Genomic DNA, 27,488 nt, shown 5'->3' with positions numbered 1-27,488 from the left:
ATCTCCCAGATGCAAATGGTGGACCTAGGAAGTAGATGGGGGTTTTATGTTAATGGGTCAGGAAAGAGCCTGCTAAATCTAAGTTAATACAGTTACTGTGACCTCCATGGGTACCTATGGGGTTGGTGCCTGAGGCAGTGTGGATTTAAAGGAACACCCTAATTAGAAACGAGTCCGAGAGACTGCGGCAGTGTGATCGGCAGGGAGCCATCAGTTCTGGGTAACTCTGGCTGCCCACCCATGGCCACTGGGAGTCACAGAGAGCAGCCTCCTGCTTGCTTCTTTCTAGCCTGTCAGCAGAAAGAGTGGTCAGCGGTGGACTGATCACTGACAAGCCTATTTTCAGAAAAAGCCACAAAGTGAAGATCAGCTCATGACCAAGTCAGTGACGGCACTCAGAGCTATGAGTGAGTGATGGCTCTCCTCTGTCACCACCCAAGCGGGGTGTATTCCACCATGAGGGTGACCCTTGCTTCTTGGGTAGAATGATCTGTTTCTTGTCCTTGGATCCACAACGAAAGACACAGGAAACACTGATGTGTGCACCGCGGGGGTCTCCCAGCCTGGGGCCCACGAATGGCTGGGGAAAAGCACAACATAGAGTTTGCAATCACTTGACAAAGGCCACCCAGGGCATTGCAATGCACCCTGCTTCCCTCCAAGGGGGGGTGGGGGGGTGGGGGGTGGGGGGTGGGGTGGGAAGCAGGGAGGATGATGACCTCGGTGGACACATACCTATCCAGGCCCTAAAAGTCCAGGCACGTTTTTTATTTATTCATCTAATCTTCCTAATCACCCTAGGAGGTTGGTGCTTTTTATCATTTCCATCTTCAGAGCTGGAGAACCTGTAGTTATAGAGGTGACAAAGTGGCCCCAGAAAGAAGGCTAGACATGGTGAGCTGGGTTTGAACCCAGGTGGCTGGCACCTACCCACTACCCAGGGCTGCCCACATAGGGTGACAAGGTGAGGGGGCAGCTGCCCAGAAGGTGCAGGGAGAGGGAAGTTCTTTTAAAGAGCGAGCAGCCCCTGCCAGAATTTGGGAGAGCCATCGTCTGCCTGCGCGGGGGACGGGTGGCCGGGTATCCAGAGGGTGACGAACTTGCCCTAATCCTTCCTTCTGTTTTCTATTTTCCTATTCAGCCACATCTGTTTTATACCAGCACCTAGCTTTTCTACATGTTATGAAATACAGCCCTATAATTTGTATATTATTTCTCCTTGGAATAACAAAAAAAATTAACATAACAAGGATGAAGAAACATTGCTCAGTCATATCATATCACACGGACAAAAGAGCCCAAGGTCACATTTTGGGTGCGTGGGCCCCATGAATTCACTTCACCTGCATAAAGGGGTCCTCAGCGTGTCTGGGCATAAGATGACAGGCGGCTGATTTGTTGGATGACCCAGAGCTGCCCACCTCCTCTGAGAACTTGGACTGGACTTACTCTGGGCGAAGAAGTCGCCCAGTGGCTCAGTGTGAGTGTGGCTGACGGCCCCAAATGTCTCTCCAAAGCAAATGCACAGCACGGTGAGAGGGTTTAAAACCCAGACAGGAGGGAGTGGCCGAGAACTCCCCCCAAGGCAGAAGTGCTCCCCCCAAGAGATGCCACACTCTGCAGGACTTGTGTGATTTCGAGAAATACTCCTTCCTTTCTACTTCCAAATTCTCTGGGTCACTGATTTCCTGGGGGGTCCCTCAGGGGACACATTTGTAATTCTAGAGATGACAAACTCTAAAAAGATTACCTATTACTTTCTTTTTCTATTTTTTCCCTCCCTCCCTTCCTTCCTTCCTTCCTTCCTTCCTTCCTTCCTTCCTTCCTTCCTTCCTTCCTTCCTTCCTTCCCTCCTTCCGTGTGATACTGGGAATTGAACCCAGGACCTTGTGTATGTTAGGCAAGCTTTCTATCACCAAGTTACATCTCCAGCTTTTTGAGATTTTTGTTATGTTAAATTCCACAGGCTGGCCTCAAACTTGTGATCCTCCTGCCTCAGCCTCCTAAGTAGCTGGGATTTACAGATGTGTGCAACTCTTCCTGGCTATTAAGTGCTTTCTTTAAGACACTGTCTTTAAAAGAGAGTATTGTATGTTGAGTCTAGCTCAGGGAGGTAGCTGGGATTTTCCCTTTTACTAATTCTTCATCGAAGTGTTTGACTATTTACATTTCCCAGTTTGTTTCAGTACAAATATACTGTTACAATCTGAGGCTGGTTTTAATGGTGAAGGAAGCAATGCACTGAAAGCACAGCTGGTTTGTGTCCCTCCAGCTCCCCCAAAGAGAGAGGTGCAATCAGAAGTGACCATAATAGATTTGGCTTTAAAAATAATTTACATGCTAGTGGCAAAATTCCATCAGAAAGTCTGGGGATAGAATGGTCGGTTAGGTGGTGACAATTAACTGAATTGGGAAAAAAAATTAAAAAATAAGAAAACATGAAATGCAGTGAGAAGCACTAAGCCAAGCTTTGAGATCATCAGGACAACAGGACGATTTCAGCCCACGATGGATTACACTACACCCTCCATACGAACCCACTCATGTAGTAAAGTGTACCACATTGATTACATGCTAATGCAGATGCATGCTATTTAAAATTGGAAATGAGCCTTAACTGTGACTAAAATATATTAACAGAAAGGAAAATGAACTGTTGATTTAAAGATGCACTCATTTCTGTTCATTTGATGCTTTTAAGAGTTGAACTTATCATTGATCTCTGGTCCTTGGTCCTGATCCGTGGTCACCTGTTGAGCTAACTTAATGTGAAGAGCAGGGGAGACTGGTCTATGTTTTGGTTAATGAAGACATTGGAGGGCTGTGGGACACAGACTGACAAAAAACGGGGTGAGATTCTAACCATCAGAACACATAGTGCAACCTTAAGACAGAAAAACATGGCCAGAGGCTGAAGTTCAGCCGCCACAAAAATCCAGGAGAGACTTTTTGTGGGGGCAAGGTGGAAGAGGAGAGAGGAAAAGGAGAGAGGAAGAGGAACTTCCTCCAAGAAGCGGACCATGGAGCCAGCAGACCATGAACTGAAAATCTGAAACACTGAGTCCCAAATAAATCTTTCCCCCTTTTAGTTGACTTTCTCAGGCATTTTGTCACAGTGGCAGGAAGCTGTGTAATGCACCAGCCAAAGGTCTGCTTTGGCCTTGGAGGGACAGGAACTAACGTGTTCTGATTTGGACAGTGAAAGGCCTGGAATCAAGCCATCTGGGGCCAGGACCCTTCTCTCTTCTTTCTCATGGCATTTATGAGACAAGATGTGGTCTCATCTCAAACAGGTGCTCGGGGCCAATCTAAATGATGGGATAATGGGGGCATTTGGTTAATATGTGTGTCTGAAGTAGCAAACAACAATTTCACGCATGGATTGCCATTATTTAAGAAGTTAGAATAAAACCAAACCCACTTATTTTGAACAAATTTTGTCTTGATGATTTTTTTCTTGATGGTTTAGGAAGATCTTTAGCACCTCGACGTGCCCTGGGTTACTGATAATAACACTCTGGTGGGACACAGGTTAATCAGCCCTGGGTAACTGGAGGCAGGTCAACAGGGACCCTGTGGCAGGTTTACTTCTTCTCACCTCTACTGCTGTCAAAGAAACCCCACCATGACTAGATCACTTGCTTGTCTCAGGCACTAATGTGAGAAAAACAAGTTGACATCGTCTTAACAGAGAATATCCATACAGGCGTCATGGGAGGGACCCTACAAGTCTGCATAGATAGGGAGGCTTCACAGTGCCAGAGGCTGGTTTTCCAATCCCAAATTCCACTGCCTGAATGGGCCATAGCAGCCCTGAACCTGAACTGAACCTGAAGGGGGGATTAGGGCAGATCATACTGTGGAGTTATAAGGCTCTCTGTCTTCTGCAATGGGAAAGTGGTCAAATCGCGACTTTCATATCTCTTTTCACACGTATTGATAGACTATCTTATATGACATCTTTTAATTATGGTTCTTTAAATCACAAGTCACCAATCTATTTATAATTGTTCTCAACATAGGCCATTTTCTTCCAACCCCAAGAGCTCTATTTTCAGCTCAAGATCTTGATTCCACATCAAGATTAAAGGGAACCAATAATAGCAGCAAAAACAGCCGTCCTGGAATGCTGGTGTTGGAAGGAATCTGAGAGGAGGTTCGATCTGGCCTTTCCCCGGCACCTTTCTGTGGGGCCACCCGACCTTTGCTTCAATAGCTCTAGGCACAGGGTCCTCTGGCTTAGCCGAGATGTGCTGAGGTGCACATGGGGCGGCTTTAGGAAGTTCCTGCCTCCAACTTCCATCTGCAATAGGTCACTTGTTGCTTCAGGGAGACCAAAACCCTCTACCTCAATACAACTGCTGGGCAGCTTCCGAGCCTGGCAGCAGCCCCTGGGCAGTTGTCATTCTTAGATTGAAATGGACCTAGAAAGAATGGAAAGGTGGTTTCACGTTTAGATGTGACAAAGCAACTCATATCTCTTCTGGAAAAGAAAAAGTTTAAGGAAAGGCATAGCTCAGACTCCAACAGCTCCCCTCCGTCTACACATCTGCAGGGGCACTGCACACCCCGATGCCTGGGGGAGAGGAAGCAAAGTGCCTCTGCTCAGAGTGGAGGTGGCAAGTGTGAGGAGACTGCGCTGCTGCCCCAGTGCCACCTCGGGTTTCAGTTAAGGGCTGGAGACGGGACAGCCGCGGAACCACGGAACTCACTGAGTTCCTGAGCACTGACACTCCTCTCTGCCTGCATGTGGTTGGTGTGATGAGCTGGGAAGTACCACTGTCATTTGTACATTACGGCCAGGGGCTCAAAGGGCAAAGGGACCTCATCCATGACAACGACAACCAAAAAACCCCATGCACGAGTGCCCTGGCCACAGGTTCCTGGACCTCATTTTGGGGGCTGCCATTCTGCACTCTCTCTGGCCCGAAGCCCTGGAGAAGGCCATGACACATCAGGCGGTCAGTCTTTCAGCCCTGAGGCTTGATCAGTATCTCTGGAGCTGGAATCACTGGTCCCCGACAACGACCTGGCTTTGGCCTGACTCAGATCCCTGCAGTAGGGTAGCTACCATCTAGGAGAGAAGAAAATTCTGGTCCCACTCCACTGGAAGGCTCAGGACTACCATCCAGAGAGGGGAGATAAGGTCAAAGGTCTCACTCCCCAGCACCACTCCGCGATGTTCTTAAGAACAAGGTTCTGTCTTAACATTCCATGCCCAGGGACAGAGCTTGATAGAGTGGCTATACCATCCACCCGGTAGAGAGTTCCAGAACTAGGATTTCTGCAATCATAAAAAGTTACAAGAAAGGAGCTGGCCCATCTCCAACAGCAACCAGGTTCATCACACGTGTGGGCTTAGCACAAGGATCTGGGCCTGTGTGAAGGCCAGCCACCTTCAGGGATGTGCTGCTCTGCTGAGGAAGCCCAGGGGACAGGGGAAGGCCTGGGGCCTGGTGTGTAGGCCTCCATGGGGTCAGAGGTGGGCCCATGGTTCTTACCCAGCAAACATGAAGGGGACAAACACGACAGGGTCCAGCAAGGAAGCAGCCTTCAGTTTGTACAATCAGATCAATTTTCAGAATTCTGCAAAGGTCTGAAGAGCTCAGGCCTGAGGAAAGTGAACTGAAGCACTTAGATGCAAGGGAGAGCCCAGCAGATGCACAGAGCAGAGACAGAACACTGGAGGTCACGGGGAAGGGCAGGGAAATGAGAAGCATCGTCCCCGAAGAGGAGACCAGGGTCCTGCTACCAACCAGCTTGGGTTCATGACTTCTGTGCTTTGTTTTCCCATCAAGAAATCTGATGTTAGACAGCCTTTCCAATTCGAATGGAAAGGGTGAGGAAACTTTTTCTGCAGAGGACCAGAGAGCACATATTTTAGACCTTGTGAGTCATGGTCTCTTCTGTGGTCACTCAACGCTGCTATCCTAGCCCAGAAGCAGCCACAGGCAACGTGGGAATGAATGAATGTGGCTGTGTGAACAAAACTCTCTCCAGGGACAGTGGAAATCTGAATTTCATTCAATTTTCATGTCTCACAAATATTACCCTCCTTTGACTTTTGTCAATCATTTAAAAATATTGTAACCATTCTTAGCTCATGGGTGACACAAAAGCAGGTAGCAGGGCAGGGGGGTCACGGTTCACTGGTGCTCGCACAATTTGATATGGATACTGAGGTGACTGAGCCTGTCCTTCCATGACCACTGGAGACTGAATGTGTTTCCTCATTAGTCAACACATCTTCTTGACTAGTGCTTCTTAAACGTTAACAGGCATCTGGGGATCTTGTTAAAATACCGATTCACTCGTTAAGGCAGGAGTGGGTCTGAGATTGCGCATTTTAAATAAGCTCCCAGAAGTTCCTGGTCCCTGCTCCAACCATATTTGGAGCTGCAAGGATCCAGAGCACAGGCTGGTCACAGTGTCCTCCTTCAGGATACTCAGGGATTTAGTGTCCTTGGGCCTGAACTCTCCAGGGGCCTACCACCCTAATTCTCTTAGAACAAGTTCCTTGGGAAAGACAGCAAAACAGCAAGACAATGGTGTCCCTCTAGTCTAGGAGTGAGATCTTAGGGTCTTAGGAACTTCGGCTTTCTCTTAGGTGCCTGAGATATGGCCATAAAGACCCCCATCAGTGTTCGGCCTTCACGTTTACATTTGTGCCAGTGGACAACATCTCTGTCTTCCCTTGTTCCAATTCCTATAGACAGAGGGAGGCATCCCTGGTGCTCACTGGTCTGCTGTGGGTACCAGAGCCTGGGGACACGTGCATCGATGCTTCTAACATTTAATATTAGTCTTGCCTTGTTTCCAGCAATACCTACCCACAAGCCATCCTCCTAACTATAAACACAAGCCCTTTCACATCATCCAGGAATTCATTAGGATGGAATAGACAATTGGGATATAGGGTCTTTTTGTTGGTTTTCCTACAAAATTATTTCTCCAGGATAAATTGAGAACATGTGTCACCAGAGGTAGAAGACAAATGCACTCATCTTTCCGCATGGACTAGTCAGAAATTCTGTGCGGTTACCTTCAGAGGCTCTCTTGCGTTTGCTCAGATGAGTGACAGTGTTAACCTCTGCTGACGATGATCTAATGGATGTGTGAAAATGATCTTCACTACAAGGCCTATTTCAGTCTAAGACTTTGTTTCGAAGACAAAGCTAAATTACACACATTAAAATATCTCTCAACCAATGTACTTTATAGATTTTTTCCCCCTTAACACCACACAGTTCAGAAAGTAATTAAGTAAGCTATTTCGGGACAAAAAAGAAGTAGGATCCATATTGAGGGCACATAGATTTTCTGTTTTGTGTCTAAAAGGTCACCTGAAAGCACTCAGGTTTCTATAGTAACTGTGGCACGGCGGATCAAATCAACAAATAGCGACCATTTATCTAAGAGTCTCCAGTGAACTATTTTTCCCCCCATCTGGAAAAGGAACATTGCAAATTAGATAAAGTCTTCAAAGACAATGGAGGCTTTCAGAAAATCCAATTTCAACCGTAGTAATGAAAAGAGAAAAATGCCTGCTTGCTCTTTCCACATCTCATGTAGCGATTGAGCCTGATCCACATTGATGTAAGTACTTAACTATGGCAGTGATCGCGTCGTATTAATTTGCTAATCAGTAAGAGGGCAAATCTCAAAATGTTTCCCTTGACTAAATGAACACAGATTCACATGTGACCTGAAGGCAATTTGCCGTGTCTCCAGGGTGACGCTGCTTGGAGTTTCCGGATCTATATCACAAACCCACAAAGCAGCTTCTTCATGACCCATTTCACTGTCTCTTTTTGGTTTAAACCCTCATATGGTGCTAAATGGCCACACACACACACACACACACACACACACACACAAAATGTGAAAGACACACACACATCATATATTTTTCTGCATGTGTTTAAGGTGCTCATGGCCTAGCTGTGGGGGTCTGTGGGTGGGGAACCCCAAGTGGCTCCTGAGTGGGCCTTTGATGGAAGCCCAATGCCCTAACCTCTCAGCTTGACTGATCTGCGTAATGTGGGTGGGGTGAGAAGGCAGGGGCCTTCGGGCCGGTGCAGCATGGCTGGAGGAGGTGGGTGCTCACTCACTAGGTTTTCCTTTTCCCTGTGGAAGCAACTGCAGGCTGGAGGAGTCCTCTTGGCTCTGAGCCGCACCACTTTGGAGAGAAGGGGCACAGGTAATTTCTTCTTACCTTCTTCGATGTAGCTACCTAGTCTCAGATTTTCCTTTTCAACAGTGTGCTGGAACGTCTCCCCCGAATTCCTAGAGTCCTACAGAGGTGACCTCATTCATATGCTGTTGTCAAAAGTGATGCTTCTATCGGGGGTCGGGGTAGAAAGCTTCTATCCTGCCACCTTACTGACAACTAGCTTTCGATTCTGACCGGTGGATATTTTTAGAGTCTTTTTTGAACACATTTTTTCGAATAAAATAATTTAGCCATGAAAGCTTAGTGTCACTTGTGAAATATCTGTTCGTGTCGTCCAAAGAACCACAAGCCCTTCAGGGAGACATTTGAGTCGGAGAGAAAACAGCTTTGTATCAATGTGGAAGGTCTTGATGGGCACTCTATATTTTTACTTCTCTTCACTTCTGATCTCCCACAACTCTCCAAGTAACCAAAAAATTCCAATAGTTTTCAATGTGACTTTTGGAACTATTAGAAATGTATAATATTAAATTACTAGGTAACTCACATATTATCCCAACTTGGTTACATCCTCATCTCTAACATAATTACTTGCAAAAATTATACTGACTTGGGCCCAGTCACAGCCCTCGAATCTTAAAAAGGGACCCAGCAGTCTAGATTGTTTGGAAACAAATGATCTATGAGTCCTGGGAAACTATACAGTCATGAGTCTCCATGTCAGTCCTAATCGTACAACATTCTATTTTTCTTCATTGGGAAGAATGTTCTGGACAATCCCTGTCCAATCTGAGCCACATACAAAGTTTCACATTTTCTAGTAAAGTCATTAAGAATATAAAAAGAGCTGAGCAGGGTGGCACATGCCTGCAATCCAAGTGACTTGAGAGGCTAAGAGGATCACAAGTTCAAATCCAGCCTCAGCAACTTATTGAGGCCCTAAGCAACTTAGAGCTATTAATATAAAATAAAAAAGGTCTGGGGATGTGGTTCAGTGGTTAAATGTCCCTGGGATCAGTCCCTGGTACAAAAAAAAAGAGTAAAAAGAAACAGGTGGAATTAATTTTAATATTGTCATGATGTTTAAAAATAATATATACTGTAAAATATATAACATACAATTTAGTTCTTGACTATGTATTTAAGTCAATAGATTCTGAATATGATTTCAGTAATTAATCCAAAATGATTTATGAGATATTTTACATTCTTCTCATGAGACTAAGTCTTTGAAATCAGTGCCTGTTTTACCCTTCTAGTATGTTTCTGATGAGGCTGAACACACTTCAAATGCTCAAGAGTCACACGTGACCAGTGGCTATCAAATGAACACAGTCCCTATAGGATTTTCAAGGTAAGAGAATATGCAGCTCTTTACTTTGGGGAATCTGTGATTGAGTGGTCATTGAGCTGAGGATACACCGTGGTTACAGGAGGCAGGCGGGTTGGGTTCCTCTGGGCTGGCCTATCCTATGGGTAGAGGGTTAATGGCCTTCTTGGTCTTCAGAGAGAGAGACTGGCCGTCAAGTCAGTCGAGGGTGATGCTGGTCTACGGCTGGAGCAAACCAGACATCTCAAGAGCTGACTTGCAGCTCGAGGTCCCGGGGTAGAGCCCAGAGGGTCATGGTTGGGAGTGAGGCCGAGGTGGCATTTGTGATTAGAAGGCAAAGGGAGAAGCCCTCGAGCTCCAGCGGCCTCCTTGTGCCACGTGCCAGGAGAGAGGGTGGGGCAGAGATGGAGGGAGGCCTGCTGCTCAAGACAGCACCAGCCTGGGCTGAGTCAGGCCTCGGGCTCTAGGAAGCTGGGCATCAGGACAGGCCGTGCACTTCTCTGTTCTGGAAAATGATTCCTTGCCAAAACATCACCATGCTCAGAACAGCGTTCTGCGATTGCTCTTGCCCATCTGGGGCCCTTCATTTGCACATATAAAGGTAGCCTTGGAATTTACAACTTTTCATGAATATAAGTCAAAACCAAATTTGAATCCTATCTATTTCATATAATCAACTATTATAAAAGTGAAAAAAAATAGAGCCATGAGTGAGAAAATGAGTGCTCACTCTAGGTCAGGTACTTGTCTACGCAGCTTACATATTGAACTGATTTACTCCTCACAGTGGTCCTTTGCAGTGGGTACTATTATTATTTCCATTTCACAAACAAGGGAACTAGAGGTCAGAGGTTAAGAAACTTATCCAAGGTCATCGGCCAGGAAATGGTAGAGCAGGGATGTGAAACTATGGCTAGCTAATCTAATTGCATCTTCCTTCCAGAATACCAGGCTGAACCACTGAGACATTGGCTCAAGGTCAGGGTATCTGAATCCCAGCAGTCTGGCTGCAGGACTGGGACTTTTAGCCATTGTGCAATAGCACTTCTCCAGGGAGGGTGGCATGTTGTGTCCTTTGCAGAAGTGCCTGGTGCCTCAGAGTCACCACTGGGGACATATCATCACTACTGCGGTCAACACTGCCCTATCAGCTTCCCACCTCCTCTTCCCCAGGAAGGGACAGGATGGGAGGTGGCTCTCATAGAGATTGACTTCTAAAGTGGGGGCTGTATTTCATGCTCAATCACAACTTTCCTTCTTTACAGAACTTCAAAAGTATTTCCCTTTAGAGAGCTCACACAAGTTTCAAGTGACACGGTGATTAAATAAATTCATCTTGTTTTCTTGGGTCGGGATACTCAGAAGAATTATTTATAACATATCATCTGCCAGTTCTCTAATGGGATGCCATTTTCATTAGATTCTGACAACAGATTTATTCCACTGTGGCAATGCCCAAAGCATGCTGCCTGCCTCTTAGCTGTCTTCATTCTGCCTTGGAGGAGTCTCCTTAATTTTTTAATTTGTGTGTGTGTGTAGCAGGGGGATACTGGTGACTGAACCCAGGGGTGCACTACCACTGAGTCACATCCACAGTCATTCTTACTTTTTAAATTTTGAGACAGGGTCTCACTAAGTTGCTAAGGCTGGCCTTGAACTTGAGATCCTCCTCTCTGAATCGCTGGGAATACAGGCATGCACCACCACACCTGGCTGCTAATTTTTTTTTTAATACTAGGTTTTGGAGGGGGGCAAAAGTTAACAGTTACAGTTAGAAGAGAAAAATGCTAATGTGTTTTCAAGTTTCTTATTTTTTAAATGATGTATAATAATAAAAACAATGAAAAGCCTGGATACTCAAGCTGAATAATATGGCGTCCCGTTGTGTCTTATCATATAAGGAAAGCTGGCCTTTTTAGATTTGAATCTCTATGAACTGATAACAACATGGAGGAGAGAAGCAACCCCTCAGGTAGAAATGAGCTCATTTAGAGTCTGTTTGCAGCTAAAAGCCATCAAAATACAAATTAGAAGTGATAATAGTGATCTTGGTTCAAAATTAGAAAATGGAGACTTACTTTGTTCAATAATGGAATAGGAAATGGGAAACTGCATCGGGAGCTGTCTCCCCTGGAAAGAGCCAGATCCCCAGCTAGAATTACTTGCTCTGTGGCTTCCTTTCTCTCTAGGTGGCAGGATGGGGTGGAAGACAGTCAGGGCTAGAGTAAGTTGCCCCGGAGCAGAGGGGGCCACTTGTAGGAGCTCTGCACTGGTGGGAAGGGGATGGCCTGGGAATGGCCCCAGAACTCATCTCCATCTGCCTTTCCTTCCCTTGGCTCCATCTATTTTCTTAATTCTAGGACAACTTGAATTCTGGAGGTAGATGTGGTCCCAGGAGGCTCGGGAAAGGAATCGACTGACTGATAAATGCAACATGAAAATGTTCGAGCCCACTGATAAGCACAGCAGGAAGAACCCTTAGAACCGTTCTGAAGGAGAGAGCAAGGAGGTTAGGCACCCCCACTTTTCCCAGCTGGAAGGCTGGGTGCAGCAAGCTCCCTGGGAAGAGCCCAGGATATGAGTAATTCTGCACCTAGATTTTTGTAAGAGATTGAAATGGCAATGTTACACCAAGGAGAGTACGGGACTTTCTTGGGAATGGAATCTGTATTGGCTGCTACCGCCATTATGGTTACATTTGTGTTTGTTCTCGGTGTGGTTCAGATCAATCAATCATCTGCCAGATGGGCCTGATTTTTGAGTCTTTGATCAGGATCCTATGCCACAGCAGTGAATGCTGAAGTGTCAGTGCCAGCTGACATCTCATTGTGGAATCACATTCATTTCTGTGACAAGCTTTGCTCAGAGGTTGTTTGATGCATTTCCAGATGCACAAAGTCCCCAAATTATAACAGATTTATCCCAGAAAACCGTCTGCATGTAAATCAGGATATATTCTCCCATAAAAACATAAATGGTGATAAGGTTCTCATTGACATGCCTCAACTTCATAATATGGCTGCAATACAGGGCCAAAAGCCCTGTATTTAAATAGAGCATGATTTCAACAGGAAAATTTATCATTTTTCAGGGAAACTTCAGAAGTTAAAAAAAAAAAAAAGAAGAAGAAGGACCTATAGTTAGCCAGTTTCTGCAATGAAACATATTGACAATGATCTTGATTACTGGAAGGGCCAACATTTGTATAGAAGTATCCTTTTGGGACTTTTCTACTAACTCTTTGATTTAATCTTTAAAACAACTCTATTAAGAAAATACTGCTATTATCACCACCCTGGTAACGAGACTAAGGCACAGAGAGGTTATGTAGTTAATTATGAGCAAAACAGGATTGGATTCCAGGGTTCATGGGCTACACCAGGTTGGCAGACTGGTCCAATGACAAATCTGGTCTTTTGTAAATAAAGTTTTATTGAAACTCTGCATGCTCATCTGTCACCTATGTCTGTTGGTGCTTTTGTGCTGCTGCGGTAGAGTTGGCACATTACAGCAGACACTGCACGGCCTGAAACAATCGTTACCTGACACTTTAAAGAGAACATTTGTCGAGCCCCAAACGCATCCTCTGGACCACCTCCAAAGAAAGGCAGATCCATTTCTAAAATTTGGCTATGAGCCGCATGGTGGGGAGCAGAGACTCAGAGCCAGGGCAAAGTCAGGAATCCTGGTTGTCCTCAAAAGCCCCAGGAGGCCCTGGGGAAGTGCTCACCAGTGTAGAACATAATATATGCTCAATACATGAATTTCCTGCTCCATCCCCAAGTAGATAAGAAGCAGGGTCCACAGGGACAGAGCAAGCTCCACAGGAAGTGGGGACGGTTTGTTTTGCTCATGCTGGAACCTCAGTGAACAAATGGAAAGACGCATAATTTATGTTTGTGACCAGGGACCATGTGCACCTCGTCTGGACAACCTGGAACAGGTCACAGGTGAATGGACACACAGTCCAAGAAGATCACAGGAGAGGTTCTGGTTTGCATCGCCTTTCAGGCAGAGGGTCTGCTCTGTCAGGACGTGCAATGGAGCAAGGGCTTTTCCAGGCATCCTGGGATTTTCCTTGGCTCCTAAGAGCTTCGCTCACGGATCCTTCTGTTTGCCAAGTTTCTAGAGTCAACAACTTAAATTTGACAAACTTGCCATCGAATGATGCGATGAATGCTAATGCAGTGGGGAGAGTGTAAATGCTCATTGGTTCTGATGTTTCTTTCATTAGACTGAATGACTTTTGATTTCTGGGGATGGACATCAAAAACCACAGCTAGTTAATGCTTTCTAGAAAACAGAGCTTGATGAGGAAAGAAGATAGACCAGCCTCTGTGCGAGGCTGCTGAGAGATGCCTAGGCCAAGCTTCATCCTGCAACCATCCATCACGGAACCCACCCTGCCCCGCCCTGCCCCACAGTGGATCTCCTAATGGAGGCAGGAGAGGAGGAAAGAATGGGTGAGGACCAGAAGACTGATGTGAGAAAAGCAGCCAGGGCGGTAACTATCTGCAGACAGGGGAACACAGAGGGGAACCTGGGTCTGAGCCCCGAGAGGGAGGAAATGGGGTGGAAGTTAAATTGTACCCAGATGCCAATTGGCCCCTGTTTGGAAAGGCTAGCTGCCCCCAGAATGGCTCAAATGCAGACTGTAGTCTTTCTGGCCTGGCACAGGGTTTCCCAACACTGGGGTACAAGGGAAGGTTTGCAACTTCCACACTTATAGACCTCAACAAAATACCATTGTGGGATTGAATGCCAGCCTAAAATCAGATCAGAATATTTCATTTAAAGGCAGCATGATGGTTGTCATGAACTCCCTGGCACCTTCGGACTCATCACCTAATGGCTTCCTGCATAGTCTCCTGTGGTTGTGTGTGTGTGTGTGTGTGTGTGTGTGTTTGTTGTTGTTGTTTGGTATTAGGGATTGAACTCAGAGGCACTCAGCCACTGAGCCATATCCTCAGCCCTATTTTGGATTTTATTTAGAGACAGGGTCTCACTGAGTTGCTTGACACCTTGCTGTTACTGAGGCTGGATTTGAACACCTGATGTTCCTGCCTCAGCCTCCTGAGCCACTGGGATTATGAGCATGCACCATCATGCCTGGCTGGTTGTGGTTTTTAAATGCTCTAAGTAAACGATTAGAGCAAAAAGTTGGGGTTTAGTTCAAGCAGGTGCTCTTTGGGGGACCGAACAGCAGGGCTCTGTCTCTCAACTCTGCTGACCTTGCCTCTGTCCTTGGAGGTCACAGGGCCCGGGGCCAGTGCTGTGCCGCCAAGTTCAGCTCTCCCAGGAGGGACACACAACCCGCAACGCGCACGGCCTCTAACTGTCCCTCAAGAGAAATGCTTTTGCTCTCAGCTTCAAGCCCTCTGGCCTGTGGTTTTTATTTTTATTTTTCAGCTTGGAACGCTGACCTTTATAAAAAGCTGGATTCACTGCCCAGAAAAACAGGAAGGTTGCATCCTAGGAAACCATGGATATGAAGCAGCAAAAACGGGTCGGTATCTCTCTATCAGTAAAGCCAGGTCTCAGACGGATCAGCTTGAGGACAGGAAGTTCCGAGAGCTCTTGTTAGCTCCCCGGGTTCCTCCTCTGCCTGAGGCAGCTGGGTACCACTGGTGCTCAGTGTTCCGAAAAGACACGCTCCCTAGAAGGATCCATCCATCATATGGGGTGTGGTATTGGGAGGGGCATCAAGGCAACCCTCCTGCCTGGGACTCAGGCCTGCGACCCCAGCAGGGTGTGGAGTGCAAGCAAGCGGAGGAGAGAGAGAGAGAGAGGGAACAGGAGGGAGGGAGGGAGAGAGAGAGAGAGAGAGAGAGGGAACGGGAGGTGAGGGTGTGCCTGGTGACACCCTGACTGGTATCTGGGTACTTGAATTCCTCCAATGTCAGAAGGCTTCTTTGGAAAGAATGGTATTCTTCTCATTTGATGTATTTTTTCCTTTCATTTATTTTTTTCCTCCTATATTTTTTTTTAAGAGTAGAGACCGCAGCCTGATCTCACTGGTTGACCCCTGCCTGTGTCTAAAGCTACAGATGTCTGTTTGACCTACACAGACCTGTAAGTTTTAATTAGCTGCCAACATTAAGAGAAATCAGAATATGCCATATAAAAGCCTGGAGTTCTGGATTCTCTTGAGCCACAGAGGGGGCAGCACGGGGCCTGGGCCTGTTCGTGGAATGACCCTTTAGCACTGAGCAGCGTGGCTGCCACCTTTACACAGGGCTCAAGTTCACCAGCTTGCCACAGTCCCCATTGCTCCCTACTGTCTCACTCACCCCCAACCTGCTGTGAGTTGCCATTGGTCTAATCACCTGTGACTCATTAGGCACCCAGGGGGCATCTACCCTTATAGCCCCTGCCCTTCAGTGTTTCCCAGATCCATTTTAACCACTGATGTAATGAAATAATCTGAAAAGCTTCATGTTTCACTTCCTTAGGAATTGGAAGTATCTGTATTGGAGTATTGGAATGTACTGAACTATCTGTATTTTGGGGAAGAACAGAATAAGGAGAACAAGACCAGTAGGAACTCATTAGTGTCAACACTCCAGTAACAAATCAGCATCTGTACACACTTGCATGCTTTTCTTTAGGGAGCAGAAATTCCAGGGAATCCTAATTAGTCTGAAGAATGGAAAGATTCAAAAAGGAATTCAGCACAGACTGCAGAGGCTTCTATAAGAAGCCCTCAAACAGCAACATGCAAAGTGATTAGAGAAATAGAAAGAAATAAAAAATGGTGACCTGGGATAAAAGGCAGATGCTTAGGAAGATGGGTGTCCACTAGAGGTTGGACATCTGGTGAGTAAGGAGATGGAGGAAGGGAGAGGTGGAGGGGAGCAAAGGGAGGGGAAAGAAGAGAAGGGAATGGGTGACAGAGACAAACAAAACAGGAAGAAGGGCAGGAGGCTGGGTTTTCTAAAGATCGGGAGCAAAAGCAAAAAGGAATCTCAAACACAAAGGGATATTTGTTTAAGCTGGTCTTTTAGAACAACACTAGAGAGTTTTTGCATTCTGTAGGAAAAAATAAAACAGCAAAACAACAAAACACTAACATGCTGGCGTGGTACCCTGATTACAAGCAAATTCCTCCCAGGGAGAGGATTGAGCAGGAGCCCACCTTTGTAAGAAGGACTCCACACTCAGAACCCTGCTGTCTCCCCAGTGATTGGTAAATCATGTTCTTATGCAAAATTCAACAATATTGTTGGATATGAGGTGCCCCCCCAAGGCTCCTGTGCTAATGCAGGATTATTTAGAGGTGCAACGATTAGACTATACAAACTGCAACCTAATCAGTCCACCTTCATGTGAAGAGACTGACTGGGTGCTAACTGTAGGCAGGTGGGGTGTGGCTGGCAGAGGTGGGTCACTGGGGATGTGCCCCGGAAGGGAGAATCTTTCCAGCTGCCACTTCCTCACCTTCTCTCTCCCTCCCCCCACCCCCAACTCTCTGTCTCTGTCTCTCTCTCCTTCTTCCTGGCCACCGTGAGCTGAGCTGCTTTCCTCCACCCTGCCATTCAGCCATGGTGTCCAGCCTCACCGTGGGCCCAAAGCAATGGACTCAGCAGCCTATGGACTGAGCCTCTGAAATTGTAAGCCAAATAAACCTTCCCTCCCTGCAGTTGTTCGGGTATTTTGGTGACAGCAACACGAATATGACCATGTCTTCCTCTCTGCACTATTTCCCACCTCCATTCTCTAAAGGACAAAGGACACAGAAGGCCAACAACTTGCAAAGGAAAGAAATTACATGCAGCATTTATGTTGTTCAATTAAGAAAACGAGTGTAAGGTTGAAATTACTTTTGCCCTTCAACGACACGACTCCGGGGCTCTCGGAAGTTATGTTTCACCAGCTAAAGGAAAGGGGTTGCCCCAGGTTTCGCTGGGATCCTCACCTCGAATTTCTGCCTGAGCTCCACGTTTCCTTCTTCGTCCCCTTCTGGAATGGGCACGTTGTAGTACTCACCTTCTTCTTGGTTAAGCAACTTGTACCTTTCAAAGACACAGAGAAAAGCGGAGGTAAGCACGAGCCGAGCAGCTCCTGGCCTTCCATCTCTAGTCGAGTGGTGGGTGAAATGCCCCGTGGGAGACGGTGCCCAGGTGGGCGGGCAGGCAGCCACCCGGTAGTTCAGAGATGGAAACCGGCCTGTCTCCCGCATCTCTAAGTGGTCTGATGCTTGGGGACTGCTCAGTCTCAGGGGCTTCCTTACCATCCACTGGCTGGCATCTTCATGAGCTCTGAGACTCCAAAGGAAAGGGATCCCATGAAGTCATTCCGTGTTGTCCGATCCCAGTCCCAGATTTCTACGGACAGTCGTCGGTCTTTGTCTGAAGGTTTTAGTTTGCTACAAAGACACACACACACACACACACACACACACACACGGGGTTATCTCGATTGTGCTTTCTTGGGAGATACCATATGCTCATGATCTGAGCCTGAAATAGTACATTCATGTCTCTTCCTGTGCCGACAGAATACCAGCCCTACACTGGGAGCTCTAGGTTAGGGATTAGGCAGCCACGGCCCAGGGGCCCAAGCTGGCCACTGCCTGCTCTATTAGAACTCAGTGTTTACATACTGTCTCTGGCTGCTCTGGCCCTGGAATGTCAGAGCTGTGCAGGGGCAACAGAGACCTGACCTGCACAGTCTAGGAGACACACTCCTGTCTTACAGAGCAGAGCTCACTGGCTTTGCTACAATGGAGAGCCCCATCTCTGGCTGTCCACAGATACACCTGCTGGCACTCTGCTATAGCCACTTCTCATCCCTGACTTCCTCACTTCCCCTCCCATTCCCCCCTCCCATCTTCCCCTTCCACCCTTCCTACTTCTGAAATCCTTCAAGGCCCACCTCAAGGTCACCTCCTCTGAGAAACCTTCCCTTAAAGGTGAGGGTACCTTCCTACTGCAGTGGGGATGACACTTCCTGCGCTACTCACTTGTTCTGTGTTGTAACAATCATTCAATTCTTGCCTCACACCCTCTTCTAACCCTGAAAATAACCCAAATTCAGGGCATCGGGGATGTAGCTCAGTGGTAAAGTGCTTGGCCACCAAGTAAGTGCACGGCCCTGGGTTCAATCTCCAGTATCACAAAAAAAGAAAAAGAAAAAAATCTAAGTCCATCAAAAGGTGGGACACACCTTATATGCTTTTAAATCATCAGTAATACCTTAAACAGATTTTTTTCCCCCGGTGCAGAATAAGTAATGGTAATTATTTGGGGCTGGCATCATGTAATTCCTGGTAAACTGAGTTACTTTGCCCCAAACAGGTGATGACAGCTGTCCACACCAACAGCAGTCTGAGAGGTATTAGGATGAGGACGTGTGTAGAGACATTTGTCACTGCCCCCCCCATTATCTCTAATAATGAGATTGAGAGCTGCATGGTTCATAAGAATGGGGTTTGATCTAGAAGAGGAGACACACTTACAACGTGAAGGACTCATTCCACTGGGGGTTCAGTGTGGAGCGGATGGTTTTGGTTTTCTGTTTGCTTTCATTCTTAGGGTCAGGAATAAGTTTCAGCTTCACGTAAGGATCAGAGAGCCCATTGGGATCCATAGGGATTAGATTTTTTGCATCCCGTACTGTGAAGAGAGAAGAAAGAAAAAAGTCACAAAAAGAGGGCTGATCTGCATTCATTAGCGTCCTGTGTCAACACCAAGCTGGGTCCAAGGGACACCAAGATGGTGTTTAAGGGGAGGAAGATGAAAATCAGAAGCCTTTGACACTCAACATGAGAAGGCTGCCGCCACCTTCTCGGCTTTGATACTGGACATCGGGTGGGCCCAGTGCTCCAGGTCTAGCCTCGAGGCAGCACCAGCCTGCACTGGCAGCACTGCGGGCCTCATGCACCTACGAGAAATGCAAAGCCTGGGTCCCACCCCAAATTTCAGAAGTAGAACCTGCATTTTAACAAGATGCCCAGGTGACCTTCATAGCTCTCTAGGAGAAAAGGGGCAGCCTCCCCATATGCAGGCAACCTGCCCAACGTGGTCCATGGCACTGCACACACCCTTGAACTCTTAGAAGGTGTTGTGCCTTTCTTCCTGAAGGCTGGTGTACTCCGACCCTGGCTCTACCTTGGAATCACTTGGGAGAGGGGTTACATCAATGCTCAGAATTAAATTAGAATATCTAAGGAATGTGGCCCAAGTACTGGTTTTTCAAAGCTCCCCTGGTGACTTTATTGTGTGGCATGGATGGAGCCAATGGTGTAGACAGCTGTAATTCAGAACTGCCTTCCAATGTACAGGTCCAGGGACCAGCACATTACCTGGGAACTCGTCTGACATGCAGAATCTCAGGCCTTACTTCAAATTTACTAACTCAGAGCCCTCACTTTAACAAGACCCCCACATGAACCCAAAGCACATTCCAGCTCAAAAAGTAATAACACAGGAATCAAAAAGTAGTTAAAGCTGGGCGCGGTGGCACATGCCTATAATCCCAGGGACTCAAGAGGCTGAGACAAGAGAAGCCCAAGTTCAAGGCCAGCCTCAGTAACTTAACAAGACCCTGTCTCAAAACAAAAATTAAATAAAACTTAAAAGGGCTGTAGATGTAGCTCAGGGGTAAAGCACCCTTGGGTTCAACTCCCAGTGCCCCTCCCCGCCAAAAAAAAACCAATTAAAAGGAAAGACCATTGTACCCACAGAGGAGTCCTGCTCAGAGATGTGGCTGGCAGGGGTTGCGTCAGTGGGGGCAGCTGTCTAAAGTCACCGACATCAAATGTGACAGTTCGTTATCTACCACAAAGATGAGAAGGGACAAAGGTCTGAGGCTGCCTACCCCAACGTCTTCCTTACTATCTCCCCCCGTCAGGGGGGAATTTCTCATTGCCAGGGTCCCTTGCCGGTCAGGCACCATCGACATCCATCTATCCAGGACCAGGCTCTCTGGCCTAGCAGTTGTCACAGTGTGGCTCCTGAATCAGAACTCGGCAGGTGGGGACCAGATTGCTGCTCACAAGCCCCCAGGTGATTCTGATGTCTGTAAAAGTTGGAGAATCGTGGACCTTGCCACCTGGCATAGGTTATAGGTCTGACAGTGAAGAATTACAGGAGAAATTTAGAAGAAGGTGCTGAGCTGGCAGAGGACAGGGACTAGAGGAGGAAAGGAAGAATACTAAAGATATTTGATCTTTGGTACACAAACAAGGTGGGTGTGACCCTAAGAGCAGAAGCTGAGGATGAGCAAGGCCCCTGGTAGCTGGTGGCCCCACTGTGCACTGACCCCTGCTGGTCCAAAGCTGTATGTGCTCTTAACCTGGTGCCTCAACACAGGGACCCCTGCAGCTCAGCCAAGCTACTCTAAGTCCTGCCTCCTCCTCTGCATAATCCTGAGCACTGGACCCGAGGCCTCTGTTTTTTGTTTTTTGTTTTTTTAATTACAAAAATGAACCGGTCCAAAATTCTGGTGGCATCAACTTGCTGGGAGAACTCAAGGAAATGTATATAAAGTACCTTAAATAGTTGGTGGCTTGGAAAATTAGAAGCAGGATTTTATGATGTGAGTGCTCACTAGACCTGGGCACAGGGTCCCCCCACTGCTCATCATTTGGTCAGAAGTTCCCCAGGGTACCCGAGCATTTGCCTGAGAATTCAAGGTTTAATGTCACGCAGAAGGTCTCATCTCCTAAAACATCGACCCTGAGAATTACAAAAGATGAACAATTTGAGTGTAAAAAGGAGCTCTCCCTCAATGATTGGAAAGGGGCCAAAGGACTCTGATTAAACACCAGAATGAGAATCTGATACTTTTTTAAAAGGCAGAAAATGCCTGGAGTGTCTAACACTGAGGGCTGCAGAAGGTCACATTCCAGATAAGCTAATGAAGAGTTGTACTGAGGCCACCTAGAGGTCCATAGTTGCCTCCTGCCATTTTCAGTTTATTGCAGGTGCTGGCTTTTACATCTTCAATTTATAGCCCTGATAGCAGCACACACGAAATCACTCCAGGCTGATCTCCTCTGAATGGTGATGAGCTAAAACCTTGATGGGATCTAAAGCCGTGGGTTCCCTGCTGAGATACTATCATTTAAGTTGAAAATAGAAAGAGTTATCAATTCCAAATGCCACTGAGGCAAACAGTGGATCCAAATTTCAATTTCTTATTGCTGCAGATAACGGTCTCCTGAGGTGTGACTCATGGCGGTCCAGGACAACTGAATCAGGATCATAAGCCACCAGCTTGAGGTTCCATCTGCTCAGAATGTGGGCTTTGCCTCTGCCACTTTCTGGTCGTGGGAAAGATATTCCAGTTCTCTGTGCTTGTTTCCCCATCTGAAAAACTGTACCTGCTGGCAAGGCCAGCACTACGCAGGATCATACACGCTAAGTGCTTAGAAAGCAGCCAGCACGCTAAAAACCCACACAGTTATCATCATTGCTGTTAACGCAAGTTACGGGTGGACAACAAAACCCAAAGAAACTGGAAGAATGGCTTAGGAATACCCAGGGGAGAATATGATGTGGAGATTTTCTAACATGGAGATTTTCTAACATGATTTTCAATAGTCTTCAAACCAGAGGGCACGCTGCAGGTCATTGCTAACAGGAATGGCTGGCCACTCTGGAACAGGGGAGAGAGGGAACACCAGAGCAGAATTCAAGTGGGGGAGAGGATGAGAAGAAATGCTGAAGGCAGGAGAGAGAAAAAGGGACAGATGCTACTAGGAGACACGAGGGGGATGCTGTCCTAGCACAGGCGGGCGGCAACCTGAGCCTCAAGTGACACACTGCAAACATCTGGGGTGTTAGGGTCACATACTGATGCCTGGCCCCACCCCCAGGAGTCAGATTCACAGGGTCTTTCAAGAGGCCCCTGCAGGTGAGTCTATGGAAGGCTCGGATGAGTGCCACTCAGTGCACCCAGCAGCTGTTCTCAGGTCGGGGAGGTGGGATTAGCACTGTTGGCATCACTGGGAGATCTATTACTCACGTTTTCCTTTCCATTAACTCACTGTTTAACATCTAACACTTAAAAAGGAAATGTGTCACAAGTAAATGGAATTTTTGGCCATAAATAGGAAGTTCCCATAAAAGTAAAAACAATGAAAGTCTGCTGTGTGTGTTTCTAGTTGGACTCAGCTGCCTGAGGGCTGCTCTCTCCCAGCTGCAAAGGGGAAATTGACAAGTGTTAGAGTGGTAAGGATCTTCTAGCCCAGACAGGGTCTTTGTCTGCCTTACAACCAAGACAGAAAAGAAGACTGGAAAGGGACTTTCTCACCAGGCAGCCTGATGCTCTTTGTGTAGTTCAGTACCTTCAGAAACCATCTCAAGTCCTAACAGGAGTCACATCCCCCAGTGGTCCCATGCCAAATGTGGAAAGCACAATTACAGGAATGCCAATTCCCAGGTTATTAAGGATGTGGAATATTCCACAGCCGGAGAGCAGTGTGCCCAAGAAGAATGTCGTTGGCAAAGATTCCATGGCTTATTTCTGTCTCTCACTTTTATTTTATTTTTTGGTGATGGTGCTAGGGATTGAACCCAAGGTCTTGTGCATGCGAGACAAGCACTCTACCAACTGAGCTATGTCCCTAGCCACCCTTCTCTCTCTTTCTACAAGAACCAAATTGTTCAGAACCATAGAATTAAGAGGGGAAAAAAAAAGCCATGCTGCTATTGAGAATGACATTTCTTTTAAGATCTCTCATGCCAACTCAAAGTGCCAAAGGAAGATCTCTCTGAACACAGCAGCAGGGCCACAGTGCACCTCCCTTGCCCAGAAACTCACGAGGCAGCCCCACCTGTACTCCCTGAGCTCTGCTGAGTAGGCCTGCAGCCTCATGGAGCAGCAAGAGCACCCGCCTTCCCCTGCTGTCTCCCTGGCACTTCTGCAGCCTTTTCAAGAAGGGGCATCTGCAGGAGTAATCCGTCTGCACTGTGGCACAGGCCATGCAGAGTGGAAAGTCTGTTCTGTAACTCCAGGACGTCAGTAGAAATACAGAGTCCTCATTCTATTCCCATCTTTGACTGGAGAGGCCTGTTCTGAAACTATCAGCTGTTGAGCCTGACATTGAGAACCAAACAGCCTGGGTTAAAAGGTTCTGTAATTTCTGGATAATGTAAGGTATCATTTCTGGATAAAATCCATTCAAATAAGATTAGGAGAAATACCTACACAAAGTTTCCTGACTCAGGTGTCAGGGTGAGCCCAGGATACGTGTGCTTTGACGACATGCTCAGGGGCGAGGTGGGAATACAGGCCTGTGGGCCATCTCAGAGGGGTGGGCTGCCTTGGCCAGGGGGCAAAGCTGAGCCAGGTGCATGTGGGAATAAAGAGCAGGGTCTCTGCCACCAGGCCAGCAATGCTGCCATGGGCCTTCTGCACAGGGAGAAGTAAAGGGTGGCCTGCGGTGGCAGACCACAGGGACTGCCGGGACTGCCAGGCTTTCTTTAGCACGAGCAAGTTGTCCCAGAAACGTGAGTCACGTAAGGGCTTAATACACATTTATGGATGTTCAGGGCCCTATTGGGCTCATATTGCTTGAATGGGTGCTGCACTTCTTGGGGGTGCTGACTTCTTGGGGGCAGCATAATGTGGATGGTAGGGGTCCAACCCTACTCTACCACTTATTAGCTGTATGATTTGAACAAGTCACCCAGTTTCTCAGCTAGCTCTTCTGTAACAAAGAGATGGAAATTAAATGAATGAATAATATATGCCAACCATTGGGAAAAGAACCTGGAACAAGGAAAGAGGCATATCATTATTTGCAACACTATCCGCTTGCTAGCTTCATCATGGCCGTTATCACCACCACCTCGACCACCACTTCTGTCTGGCCCAGGAGGTCTGACTGTTTTCTTAGGGTAGAGATACTAAGTGTTTTAGAGGGGCAGTTCTCACAGTCCTGGAATCTCCAGACCTCAGGGTTAGGCAAGAGTTAAATAATCAGCTCAGAGGTACTCCAAAATAGTCCAGGATTTAAAAAAAAAAAAAAAATCAGTGCAATTCTTGATCCATCCAGATGGTTTCTTAATCCAGAAATCCATGCAGCATAAATTAAGAAGCATAATGATAAACACCCTTGAGCTCACCACCTAACATAAAAGTGAGGTCAAGGCCAACACCACCGGACAACTCTAGCATGTCCCCCCACTCCTCCTTGCCTCCCCCGTGGACGGTAACCCTCACTCTGAGGTTGCCATGGGCACCTGGCCCAGCACAAGACAAAGTAAGAGCACAAAATCCACGGGCACTAAACCAGAAGCTTCACCGAGGACACAGCTATATCCCTACGAACATGATGGGTCAGCACTGACCGGCAGTAACCCTGCCCATTCAGGGCTCACAGAGACATTGCTTGTGATGCACAAAACTCAAGTGCCTCCAAGTTGAACAACAACCTGGCCTTTCACATGATCTGCTTTGCTTTAGAAAATAATTCTCTATTCTTGCTGCCTTTGTTTCCCCTCTAAGAGCACCCTTGTTTGCAGCTTCTGTTTTAAAGCCAACAAAAAAGGACAAAGGTTCAAAACAGGGACTTACTGCAGAAGTCGGGATTGTTCGCTGTGTGCAGCCCCCGGGGGCCCCAGCCACCTCCACCCCTGTCTGATAGCAAAACGAGAGTCGACAGATTCTATAATCCTACTCCACACCATGCATAAGCAGAAATGATGTTCTCTGACACTATGGAAAAACAACAATTCTCCTTTTTTTTTTTTTTTGAAGTTAAACAACAGCAAAAGAAATGCAAACACCAGACTGCTGGAGGGAGGGGGTGGCTGACGAGGGCAGAAAACCATGAGGTTTAGTGTCAATGGTGCAAAGAGCCTGGGGTCACTCACATCAGGTGACAGAGTTACACAGGGTTCCCAAAACCATGAGCCCCATCTCTGGTTAACAAAATGTGACTTCCAGCCCAAAGAATTAGCTGTTTGGATGATCTCTCAAAGAGCTTTTAGACATAAATTAATTTATTATAAAACCATAATCATATTGGAATATATTTAATGCCAGAGAAACTCTGTGAAATTATGGATTCCTGAGAGGTTGGCCTTCTGAGTTTAGGCAGAGATGGAATGTGTGTATGTGGGATAGAGTGAGTGAGCTTGTGTGTGTGAGAGAGTGGGATGGCATGTGCGCCAGAGAGAGAGCATGCTTCTGCTTCTTCACCAAGAATGACTGATTGCACCACCAGGCAGAGGGTGTGGCCAGGACCCGGGCCCTCTGGTTACCCAGGAAGATGATGAAGATGGTGGTGACGGTGGCAATGGAGCAGCATCTCTGGAGCAATGACTAAGTGGCAGGTACTGTTTTAAGCTCTTTGCAATAATGCAAGAGATGCTATTATCAAGCCCATTTGTAGATGGGGCCCCTTTGGCAGAAAGAGGTGCGACATCCTGCTCTCTATGTGACCTAATGCGTGGCCAGCTGGGGTGGACCTGTGGTTGCATAAAACCCAACCTTCACTTGCTGCTGCATGAAAATGACTTGAACAAGACAAAGTCCCAGAGAAGAGGTAGAAAGTTGGCTGTATCCAGGAAAGGATGGGAGGAGCTTTGCCTAGGAGAGCGGGGAGGAAGGGAAGGACCTAACACCTTTCCTCTGGAGACAAGGGCGATGGCAGAACGGGGAGGGAGACGTGAACACACACCTGGCAGGGCCCAGGGTGACCAAGGGGAGGTGGGAAGGCAGACAAGGGCCACTGCTGCATTTCTGCTTTGGTGCCTTGACCTTGAACTTAGCAGAGGGGGCTCCAGTACCCCATTTAAAGGAAGTGCCTTCTGGGGTGCAATTCCAAAACCAGGGGTGTCTGAGTCACTAGGTGGCCTCTGTAGGTAGAATGTGCTGACATGTCCTCAGAACCATCAGCCTAGTGACTGAGTCAAGCAAGACAATGACATGAGTGACACACAGGGCCCAGGAGCACCCAGGAGCACTGACACAAGGGCAGGTTCTTGCACTTGCACTCAGGTCTGGCACCTGGGGCACACTCACACCTGCTCAGTCCCTCTCTGCTGTAGATGCTGATTCTGGGGCAAACGGCACATGAAAAGCACAGAGGCGACAGGAGACGGCAGTGGCCACGAAATCGAGCTGGGTAAATCAGCATTGATGGAGCAGTTTTTTAGGACCACAGAACAAATATTGAAACCAGGGAAAAGGACACACAACAAAGTAGCATGAACTAAGACAGTGTTCTGCTGCTGCAGAGTTAAAGCAATGTGTAAGCAAGCAACCATGGCTGTGTTCCAATAATACTTTATTTCAAACAACAAGTGGTGGGCCAGATTTGGTCCTGAGGCCTTAGTTTGGTGCTTCCTAGCACAGAACAAACACCACTCCAACAACTCAGGAATGGCTTGGAGAGAACGGACACAGAGGGGTTTCCACCTACTTCGGGTTCTTTATGCTTTGATCTGAGCCTCTTGAACTCTGCCCTTTCCTAGAGCCAAGGAAAAGTCCTGAGCTCGGGTTGGGGAGAGAGGACATATCTCCTGACATCCTCCTACACCCAGATTAACTGTCACACTTACAATCCACTTTTGTCCTTAGCTGTCACCTGTCTCAGCAGAACCTTCAGAAGCCATCTCTTAGGCACACGTGGCTGGCTATGTTAGGGTTTCTGTGGTGCAGTAGTCTGCGCTCCTAGACAAACCTGATTGGCAACCTCCTCCCTGGAGCATCTGATCTGGCCGTGACCCACTGCCCGCTGGCCAACCCCACCCTTTCATGCTCACCAGCCTGTTCCATATTTCGGCCCCACCCTGGGACCAAGTGCAAACAGTGAGCAGAAAAGGCATCAATGGAGGCCATTCTTTAATTATGCAGCAGCTGCTCTGGGAATAGGAATTTTAAAGGAATTTGTAACCAGGAGCCCTGGGAGGCAAAGGCTGACCTGTTCTAGGACAGCAGGACATGGGTAAGGTCCTTCTGCCTAATCTAGCTGTGCTTTTACAGAGCTGTGGGCTGGCCCTGCCGAGGAAGTTACCCTCTTAAATTGCC

The 27,488-nt window shown here is 47.3% G+C and overlaps 1 protein-coding gene across 1 annotated transcript in view; it reads right to left on the bottom strand.

Moving 5' to 3' along the window:
- Positions 1-27,488, bottom strand: part of Prkca (protein kinase C alpha) — a 392,576-nt gene that overhangs the window by 73,590 nt on the left and 291,498 nt on the right. The window contains exons 6-8 of the mRNA XM_076869171.2: positions 18,961-19,117; positions 17,734-17,868; positions 17,419-17,515 (exon numbers count right to left, since the gene is read on the bottom strand). Of these exons, the coding sequence (XP_076725286.1) occupies positions 17,419-17,515; positions 17,734-17,868; positions 18,961-19,117 (389 nt within the window). The remainder of the gene's footprint in view (positions 1-17,418; positions 17,516-17,733; positions 17,869-18,960; positions 19,118-27,488) is intronic.

Source organism: Callospermophilus lateralis, chromosome 11 (assembly GCF_048772815.1).
Source record: "Callospermophilus lateralis isolate mCalLat2 chromosome 11, mCalLat2.hap1, whole genome shotgun sequence".
Lineage (NCBI taxonomy): Eukaryota > Metazoa > Chordata > Mammalia > Rodentia > Sciuridae > Callospermophilus > Callospermophilus lateralis.
Note: the sequence above shows the minus strand (reverse complement) of the source record. Positions and strands in the feature narration are given on the sequence as shown.